This window comes from Geospiza fortis, unplaced genomic scaffold (genome assembly GCF_000277835.1).
Source record: "Geospiza fortis unplaced genomic scaffold, GeoFor_1.0 scaffold1373, whole genome shotgun sequence".
In the NCBI taxonomy this organism is placed as follows: Eukaryota; Metazoa; Chordata; class Aves; order Passeriformes; family Thraupidae; genus Geospiza; species Geospiza fortis.
In genome coordinates this window covers 5449-15622 of record NW_005054862.1, presented here as the reverse complement: position 1 = coordinate 15622, position 10174 = coordinate 5449, and the positions used below count along the sequence as shown (strand labels likewise).

The following is a 10174-nucleotide window of genomic DNA, read 5'->3' as shown; positions in this document are numbered from 1 at the left end:
TCTTTCCCTTCCTATGGTCACTTCTTCCCTCCCTGTGTCCATCGACTCTGCAACTGGTTTTTACCCTAAGGTGCTATAAGGAGAAAATTCTGGCTTGTTTTAACTCATGCCCTCTTTGTACAGCACAGAAAATGTCATGGCCTTGTCTGGCTCCTTGTCCTTCCTCACAATGCTCCAGCCCTGCTGCAGTTGTCCCCAGGTCTCCTCAGCAGAGTCCACAGTGTGTTGTGCTCCTACAACCTAGACTTCATCAGGACAGAAAGGTGGGCCCATTAAATCCTCATGAAGCTCAAGAAGGCCCAGTGTAAGGTCCTGAATTTGGGTTGGGTCATTCCCAAGGATGGACACAGAATGGGTAATGAATAAACTGAGAGAATCCCCACCAAGAACTACTTGGGTGTGCTGGTGAATGAGAAGCTGGACATGACCTGCAACGTTCACACGCAGCCCTGGAATTGTATCCCAGAATTGTATTGCCTCAGAAGAAGACTGACTACCAGCTATAGAGAAGTGGTTCTCCCCCATTTCTCTGCTCTTGTGAGACCCCAGCTGGAGTGCTGTGTCCAGCTCTGGGGTCCCCAATGTGAAGCTGCTGAAGTAGGTCTAGAAGAGGTCACAAAGTTGCTCAGAGGGCTGCAGCCCTTCTGCTATGGAGACAGGGCTGGGAGAGATGAATGTGTTTAGCCCGAAGAAGGTTTTGGGGATACCTTAAATCACATTCCAGTGCGCAAAGAGGATACAAGAAAGATGAACTCTCTCTTTTTTACAATGAGAGGGACTTTTTTACAAGGGCATGGAGTGACAGGAGAAGGGGGGATGGCTTCCCACTGAAACAGGATAGATTTGTACGAGTTGCTAAGAAAAAATTCTTCCCTCTAAGGGTGGTGAGGCCCTGCACAGGTTGTCCAGAGAAGGTCTGGCTGTCCCATCCCTGGAAGTGGATGCTGTGGTGCTGTAAAGCACCACATACTCGTGTGACTTTCACAGTTGCTTCTAGATCCAGGGATTTTGATGATAAAAACTGTCCAATAAACCTGATTTGGGGCAGATATATTGGAGGCTACACCATAAACAAGCCAAATGAGCCTTGCCAATGTTCTCTGCTTACAATAGCACTGCAATTCTCAGAGCAAGTAACCTGCTGGCTCTTCTTCCTGTTTCATCTCCATGGGCCTCCACTGGTGGCCACAGCTGGAGAATGAGGCCTTTGGTAGGGAGGCCTCATTAAAACCTTACAGTTTTGACACTGTGGTCACAGAAGCCCAAGATGGGAAGGGCTCTTCCTTACCCTGCACCAGCAAGTGGAAAACAGCCACTAGCCAGACTCTGGACAAGATTCATCCTGCACTCATCCACTGCCAGAGAGTGGTCCCACTATTTTTAATGTCTCTCCTTTTCAGGGAAATCACCCGTGCTGGAGGGAGCTCCCATGTTCCTGAGTCCGTGCCAGTTTCTCTGTCCAGCAGCTGGTAACACCTCAGTGATCTCCTCTCCTCCCATGAGCTAAAGGAAGGGTTTGGGGACCTATTTTTGGGCAGCCCCACTACAGCACTTCTTATGGAAACTCAGCTCAAGGGTGCTAAGTTTCCAGATGGATCCCACCCTTTGAATTGGAATCTGTTGATCATGGAGCATCATCCCCTTTGCCTGAGAAATCTCAGGGTACACATTTGTTTTTCTGCTGCTGTTCCAGCATAGCCTGCCTCTCCCAAGTGACAGGGATCTGCTCTGACAGCCCTGTGTGAGGCCTTGTATGCTGCTGTTTATCTCAGAGGGCTCTAAGCAGTGTTGATGAGGAATTCACAGCAGGTCTCAGACACTCTGCTGTGTATTGGATTTCTTGGACATTTCTGATCCTGCTTTTTGTTGCTTTCCAGGACTGTAGAGGGATTCAACACTCCAAATACACAATTCTTTCTAAAATAAATCATTCCTAGGCAGAAATGACAAGCAGTGATGTCTGTCTGAGGACAAACCCAGTCTCAGACTCTTTCTACTGTCCCAGGCATTTTCCCAAATGCCATTGAAAAAGAGCACAGCAGACAAAGGGTGGGAATCAGCCTGTGCCTTGGGCAGTGGTGCCTAGGTCTGGATGCAGGACTAAGTGCCAAGTGCCCAGGTGGATGCAGGAGGTTTGTGAATCTCCCCCAGAAGTGCCATTGCTTCTATAAGGGAGGATCAGATGTTCAGTTCAGACTCAATCATCTCAATTGGAGAGCTCTACGCTCAGGTGAAATGAATCCCACACTCTCCATAAAGGTGTGTTTACCATGATGAGGAGCTGATCCCTCCTCATTATGAAGTGGTTACATGGACTATCCTCACTGTCAGTGCGCAAAAAGAAAAGCTTTGAGAACATGGTTAATCTGTTCTGAAATGAAAATTGGGAGGGGAAAAGCAAGTGCTGTTTGGAAGTGCTAATGTCCTCCCAAAGAGAGACTCGCTTCCCAGCCAGCCTTCCACAGCTCTGCACTTTGAGTGCTTTGCCAATCACATTAAAGTTTTTCCACAACAAAGCCCAAAATGGGTGGAACAATGTACTGCTAAAAATGATGTGGGGTTTTAGATGTGGAAATGCCCTGACACATCTAGAATGAAGCACACCGTTTTGCATAATTTTAATTAAAAATAAGAGAGTATATTCAGAGTTACTAAGGAGAGGAAAGAAGAGGAATTATGCAAATTTTGTTTGCAGTCTTATGCTAGGAAAAATGGCTATAAGTAGAGATATCAGACATTGCCAAATTTTATCTTGAATCAGAGTATGATTTGATGAAATAGCTACAAGAATCTGGCCTAGATACATCACAGAACATCAGGCTAAGTGGAGAAACACGTGTCTGCTTCCTAAAGCAATGTTTCCTAAAGTTGCTGGGATTTCTTTAGGAGATTCAGACAAACCCTGACAAAATTAAGCACCTGGCAAACTGGGGTAGAAACCTGTGGGAGTACCACTCCTCCAGCTCTGTTACAGAACCATTTATGGACAGGGTTTGTGACCCTTTCCAAGCACAGCACTTTAAAGGGCTGGGAGGCATTCTGAATTACCTGGGAATGAACAGAGGGGGGTGGGAGCGCAGAACTGAGGCTCAGCCCAGCCGGAGATGGCTGTAAGGTGATATGAGCTCATTGGTGGCTTCTCAGTGCCTGGGATGTCCACACAGACCTACACTTCAGAGGGGATCTTCTGCAGGGCAGAAGTCATGGGAGGGCAGGGGTGAATCTGTTTGTTCAACTGATGCCCTGTGAAAAGTCACTTCACTTTTTCTGGAAAGCCCGTCCCAGAGCGAGCTTCACCTCTTTGTTTCTGAGCGTGTAAATGAAGGGGTTCAGCAAAGGAGTTACCATTGTGTTAAAGGTATTCACGATTTTGTTCACATCCAGGGAGTTCTGGGCTGATGGCTTGACATACAGGAACATGGTGGAGCCATACCAGATGGTGACAACACTGAGATGGGCAGAGCAGGTGGAAAAGGCCTTTTTCCGGCCATGGCCTGACTGGATCCTCATGATGGAAGAGATGATGTACATGTAGGAGACCAAGGTGACCACACAGGAGGCCACCACAACAATTATGGAGACCAGGAAGGTTGCCAGCTCCACAGGCCATGTATCGCTGCAGGAGAGGGCAAGGCAGGAATCTATATCACATAGAAAATGATTGATGACATCTGGCCCACAGAAAGTCAGCCTGGATGTCAGAAAGGCCAGCAGAGAAATGGCCAAAAATCCTCCCAGCCAGGAGCTGAGTGCCAGCCGGACAGAGAGGACACTGCTCATGAGGCAGCTGTACCTCAGGGGGCAGCATATGGCTAGGTAGCGGTCATAGGCCATGACAGACAGGAGAAAACACTCAGTGGAGCCTAGAGAGAGAAGAAAGAACAACTGGAGGATGCAGACACTGAAGGAGATGGTCTGGCTAGTCCCCAGCATGACTCCTATGGCTTTGGGAACAACACCTGTAGTGTACCAGATCTCCAGGAAGGAGAGATTACAGAGGAAAAAGTACATTGGGGTGTGTAGGTTGCTGCTTCTCCACACAAGGGCTATGATGGATGCATTACCTATCACTGTCAGGGTGTACATCAGTGCAAACACCACCACAAAGGAGACTCGGAATCGCCATGTCCCTGGGAAGCCAAGAAGGATGAATTCTTTTACACTCGTCCTATTTGCCATGTCCTTCCAAGTGTTGAGGTCTGTCTGCAAAGAAAGAAAAATTTCTGTGAATGTTTGCATGCTACAAGTAGTGAAAACAAAAATCACTATCCCTGAAAATGCAGTTGGTGCACAGCATGGAAAAATGGCAACTTTTCTAATGTTAAAATTTTCATAGAAATCCTCCCCTGATGAAACACAACTAGATCTAACCCTGAAAATCAGGTGTACCCCAACAAATGAGCACTTGGAGAAGTATTTATCAGATTGTGCATCTCCTTCACAGCATGGGGAATGTAGTCACTTCTGTGAGATAAAAATCCCACTTAGGAAAATATGGACACCAGGCTGAGGCACTCGAGCTATGGAAAAAGCTCTTACAAATAGCAAGGCAATAACATAACTTGTAGTTTCCGAGGCAGGCAATACTGAGGTGTGGTTTCATCAAATGAGGAATACAAATACTGTCACGATAATGTGACACTGCAAGAGATTTTCCCACCTCTTCTATGTCAGTTTATTACAAAGCATTGAGACTGAGCTGCAGCCACGCAGGGCAGCAGGTTGCTATGCCAGTCACTACTCAAGGTCTCCTATATTTGCTTTCTTCTAAGCCTGAGAACAGGAAGCTTTTGCAAATACCTCTATTTCCCTCACTGATGTCTGCTTCTCAGCATAGCTGCTAGGGGTGTGATCCACCTCTTTGCAATTTTGCCATTTCAGAGTCAGAGGAAGGATTTCTGCTGACTAAGCTGAAATATCTAAGGTGAAATAAAATATTCCTATCTCAGCTCCTCAGCTTACCCCCTTCTTTCTTCATAGAGAGAGAAAAAGCATGAGGGAGACATAGCTCATTTTGTCTTAAAAGCATGGCTAAAAGCTCTCTAGAAGTGCCAGGTTGTCTCTGAGGTCTAAGGCAGGAGTCTAGTAAGCACTTGGATGTTAGACATCTCAACTTGGGCAGAGATATTCAGCCTCAGAGACTGGAGGCAAAATCCTCTGAGTTGAATCCCATTAAAGGTAGCTCTGCTGAACTGTTCCTGCAGACAAGGGGAAATTCTTGATTAGTTCTCTAGAGAAAACATATTTTCAGGTGGATGTGGAAGACAGATGGACTAAATCACCACCTGAATAATCCCTTTCTCTCCTATCTTCCTCCACAACAATATATACCAGAAATCTCATGTACCTGAAGAGTAAAGAAATCTCCCTTAAACCAGCTCTCCTTAAACATGCAAAGCATCGGAAGTCTGTGCTACACATCTTGGGCAGGCTTCACTCACCAGATTTGCCAGTGGAAATGATCCAAATGACATTTTTTCATGCACCATCCTCCCAAGGTAGCCATGGTCCCCTTGGCTAATGGAGAGCATTGGAAAGATTTATTGTAGATTTATTGTGGGGAACTCTGGATTCAGGTGAAGATGTGTGGATGAGCAGCTCTCCCCTTGCTGACTCACTTCAAGCTGATGGCAACTGCCTGACCTGGTTTCCTCTCCATCCAGTAGGATCTGACAGCTTCCACTCCTGATCTTCTTCCCTCTCACTGCCACCACTGTAATTCCACTGAAGGAAGCTCTGTGTGCACACACACAAAGTGTAAACTCTCTCCAGCTTAGCTTCATATAATGAGATCATGCACCAGAGAGTCGCCAGCATCATTAGCATAAGAACATCCCCACACCCACCTCATTAACACAATGAAGCTCCAGCTGGCCGCACCTTGGAGACTGTTTTCTGTTTTCCCTCTGGTGTGCTCCAGGGAATTTGACCTCTGGGAGGCCTTATGGGCTTGTCAGAGATGAATGGTACTCTCTCCTCACACAGGCCAATTAAAGAACAGCAATGCAATTCCCTAAGTGGCTGCTAGGCTGAGTGTTTGCCTCCTACCTGCAGCTGTGGTATGAGAACCTTGTCAGGAACTCAGCTGGCATGGGAATGCCTGAAATAGTCATGTTCCAAGAGACTGGAGTCAAACATTTAGTGCTGAGTACTAAGGGGGTCGTGAAGCCTCCAGAGTGAGAAGTAACTAAAGGCAACTATGGGCACATGAATACAGAGACAGTAAAGGACTCACCTACCTCATTTCAGAGCCTTTAAATGCAGTTAAGGCCTCTGTCTTGAGCTTTAACTGAAGAACTCAAGATCTAAGTTCAAAATCCGACAAGACATTAGTAGAGGAAAATTGATTTCCCCTGACTCCAGAAAAGGTGTCTTCTATTGAGGTACTCATCTTTGCTCCATTCATCATCAGCTGAGAGAAATAGTCGCTCTCAAGCCTTAGTTCAACCCTTACAAAAAATGATCCCTTACAGATCAGGCCTTAGACACCTATTTTTACAGGCCTTAGATACCTATTTTTTCTGTTGACACTCAAGATAAACTAGTCAGCTGGCTTAGACCACACACACACACAAATACACACACTTCTCATCCTCTAGACATCTTGAGTTAGATTCACCTCCAGAGAGAGTCTGTCTGCACTGTCCAGGATCACCACACAGGTGTTGGACTTGGCAGAGACATTTCTGCAAGTCCTGTGTCCCAGGCTTCAGTGTGGTTGAGAGAAAACTGACCTCTACTTGGTTTGAGGTGGAGATGCAGCTAATGGCAATAAAGTTCTCAGCTTGAGCCTATTTGCAGACCATGAAGCCACCTCCCTGCTATTTATCTGTCTTATCCATGGGAATGGATGTGGGGTTTAGCCATGGGATGGAGGTGCTGGAACCTGTGGGTTCACCTGTGATCACTTAATGAAGCAAGCCATGCACACATGACCAGGAATGCAGGCCCTGCTGTGAGCTTGTCCCAGCTGGGGAGTTCAGAGGCCATCACTGGTCAGCTGCAGGATTTGTGTCTCCAGAAAGATGATTCTTGCCATTTCCTGGCACACCTGCTTTGCTCTGGGATGGGGTAAGTCCCCTGGGTGACCTGATGTCCCATCACTGACTGTGGGAAGAGTCTACAGAGTGCCCTGAAGATGAGTTGTACTCCCCATCTGCAGGACATACTCTGAGACCAAGGAGTCATATCTGAGCAGAAATGTTGGAAGGCTGAGCCTGATCCCTGCTGTCTGTGGAGAAGTCAGGGATGTCTTCCTCAGCTCCAAGGGACAGTGCCTGAATGGGCCCCACTTCTGTGTTTCCCACCCTCCCCTTCCTCTGGGAATAATCAATGGTCTACTTGTGTCCCCACATTTTCCTCCACCACCCATGGCAACATCTTTTGGTCTCAGCAACTTGAGACAAGGACACCAAAAAAGGATTACAGGGAGGCCGAGGATGAGATGCAGAAAGCTTTATTGTCACTGAAGTGGGAAATTAGTTCCCTTATAGAGGAGGCTACTGGTGGTGGTGGTGAGAGACCACATGCAACTGCAGCAAGTCTGGGCCTACTTTGGCGCAGACACTGGGGAGCCAAGGGGACATCCATCTGCCTGCTCTACAGCAGGCAGGGGTTAGCAGATCCCCCAGAGAGGCTCTGAAAGTCTTACAGTCCAGAAGTATGGAAGACAAGAGAGAGGTGGAAGAGAAAGGCAGGGAAAGCAAACACTGGCCATGGTTTCAGAGAGCCCCACCAGCCCTCCTTCAGAAGGGCAGCACTGGTTGCTCAGCATCTCTGAATTTGATGGCCAGGAGCTCTGTCCTCAGTCCAGCATCAGCTTCTGGGTTCCTGGGGGTCCTCGTGAGGGCTGCACCAGTGGCTTTAGCAGGGACGGCATCGGCTGCCACCGTAGCGGTTGGTGATGCAGGAGAGGTCAAAGCCCCCAGAATTGATGGGGACTCCCTCAGAGCTGAGGATGTTGCCAACAGCAGCAGAGGTGGAAGATCCCACCACAGTGTTCTGTGGGAAGGAGCTGAGGATGGGGCCAGGCAGGGTCACCACCACGGGCGAGGGCTGGATGAACACGGTGGAGTCCTGGCACTGCCTGACACAGGGCTCATTGCAGCTGCTGCCCAGTGGGGTGGGGCCACAGGGCTGGCAGGGCTGGCACCGGGTGTAGCAGGACATGGCTTGGGGCTGCAGATGCACCTGAGAGAGAGGGAAGGGAAGGAAGCAGAGCACAGGCACATGTGAGGAGCCATCAGCCGCGAATCTATCATCCTGCTGCAAGAATTGCAATGGTACCTGCTTAAGCCAGAAGGGAGAAACTGGGTAATGAGAGAAAGGAGTTTTCAGCCTCATCCTGACACAGTACTGCAAAGTTGCAATGTCTTCAATAAAGAGCTCCCTCAGCCAAATCCTGACACTAAGTTAGAATTTAGTTCTTCTCTGACCCCTCAGCAGCAGCAGCACTAAGACCTCTCACAGGCTATAGGAACATGCATCTGCTTCTCCAGAAAAGGACAGGGGAAAGGGCTTTGGACTTACCTGGATCCCAAGGAGAAGGAGGCAGGAGAAGTGAATGAGAGAGCATGAATTCTGGCTGGCTTTTATAGTCACTCTGGGTTGCCCCAGGCCCAGAGGTGGCTTCTATGAAAGTGATAATTTCTTAAGGTGCTCATGATGTATGGAAAGCATCCCAGCTAATGACATGGGCTGGGTGCTTGTTTTCCATGTTGCCACCTTTTCATTTCCTGGCTTATTCATAGACGTTTCTTCATGGAGGCTTCTTCTGAGTCCTGAGATTGGGACGCCTCAGGATTTCCAGGGCAGGAATGTGTCAGTGTCTGCAGAATCCTCCGCTCAAGCGCTGGATGGATGCATGCAGGGAAATGAGATTGGCCTGGAGCTCACTGGTGATGTTGCCTGTGGCCTTGTTGATTGCAAGGGGTGCAGCTGCTCCCAGGGCTTCAACCCTTGACTGGTCACCTAAAGATATGCCATGATATCATTGCAAAATGATATGATATGCCATGTCTCTTTCCTCCATTCCTCCCAACTTGCTCCACTGTTCATTTGTGTTCAGAATCTCAGGCATTTGGGCTGCACTGTTGGGTTTCATTCTCTTGCTCTTAGAGCTCTCCTTTTGTCCTCCCAAGAAGGCAAAATCCTCAAGTCATCTGGGCAATGTGAGACAGTGCTTGGTCACCCTCAACAATAAGGGCTTTCCTATGTTTCACACCAGTGTTCCAGCCTGTGCTTGTTTCCTGTGGTTCCATCACTGGGCCCCTCAGAGAAGTGCCTAGCTCTGTTTGCCTTGCACCCTCTGGATTTGGGCTGCATGGCAAGGTTTTGGTTGTGGGGGAGCCAACACCAGATGGATTTAAGACTCATCCACCACTGGCCAAGGCTGAGCTCATCAGTGATGGTGGAAGCACCTTTGGGATAACATGTTTGGGGAGGGAGAAAACATCTACTGTGGAACAGCAGCCGGAAGAGAGGGGAGAGACAATGTGAGAGAAACAACCCTCAGTGAGGGATCTCAGTGAAGACGGGAGGTAGGTGCTCCAAGTGTCCCCATAAAAGCTCATGCTGGATCAGGCTCCTGTCAGGGCCTGTGGCCATATGAGTGACAGGCCCATGCTAGCACAGGTTTGCAGGCAGGACTTGTGAAGAACTGTAGCCCATGTGCAAAATTCACATTGGAGAAGATTTGGGGGTACTGTCTCCCATAGGCCATAGGGCAAGTGTGTGAGAGTTCCTTCTCCTAAGCACAAAAGAGCCACAGAGACATGTTGAACTGACCACAACTCCAAATCCCTGTCATTTGGAGAGGAGAAAATTAGCAGTGAAGTTGAGCTGAAGAAGAAGGGACCAGTGGGGGGGGAAGGTGGTTTTGGATTTTAGGTTTATTTCTCATTGCCCTACACTGACTGGATTGCAATAAATCAAATTAATTTCCCCGATGTGAGTTGGGTTTTCCCATGAGGGTAATTGATGAGTGATCTTTCCTGTCCTTATGTCGACCCAGAAGCCTCCTGTATTTTCTCTCCTCTGTCCAGCTGAGCAGAGGGAGTGATAGAACAGAACCATCACAGAAGACCACTGGAATCAGCTGAGTGGTCCATTGGGGTGAGATCTCCTTTTAGAGAAAGCAAAGAAGGAGAAAGGGTTTCAGACTGACCTAATTCCC

At 48.1% G+C, this 10174-nt stretch overlaps 3 protein-coding genes across 3 annotated transcripts in view; all 3 read right to left on the bottom strand.

Moving 5' to 3' along the window:
- The window catches only part of LOC102036340 (feather keratin Cos1-1/Cos1-3/Cos2-1-like), a 4216-nt gene extending 1011 nt beyond the window's left edge, over window positions 1-3205 (bottom strand). Inside the window, 1 exon segment of the mRNA XM_005431261.3 lies at window positions 3171-3205. Coding sequence (XP_005431318.2) covers window positions 3171-3205 — 35 coding nt within the window.
- Window positions 3206-3258: 53 nt separating this feature from the next.
- On the bottom strand, window positions 3259-4179 carry LOC102037183 (olfactory receptor 6F1). The gene has a single exon (XM_005431266.1). The coding sequence runs from the start codon at window positions 4177-4179 to the stop codon at window positions 3259-3261; it is 921 nt and encodes a 306-aa protein (XP_005431323.1).
- A 3684-nt stretch (window positions 4180-7863) lies between these two features.
- On the bottom strand, window positions 7864-9721 carry LOC102036170 (feather keratin Cos1-2-like). The gene is made up of 3 exons (XM_031065550.1): window positions 9683-9721; window positions 8530-8631; window positions 7864-8190 (listed from the first exon to the last, which is right to left on the bottom strand). The coding sequence occupies exons 1-3, from the start codon at window positions 9719-9721 to the stop codon at window positions 7864-7866; spliced, it is 468 nt and encodes a 155-aa protein (XP_030921410.1).
- Between the last annotated feature and the right edge of the window lie 453 nt (window positions 9722-10174).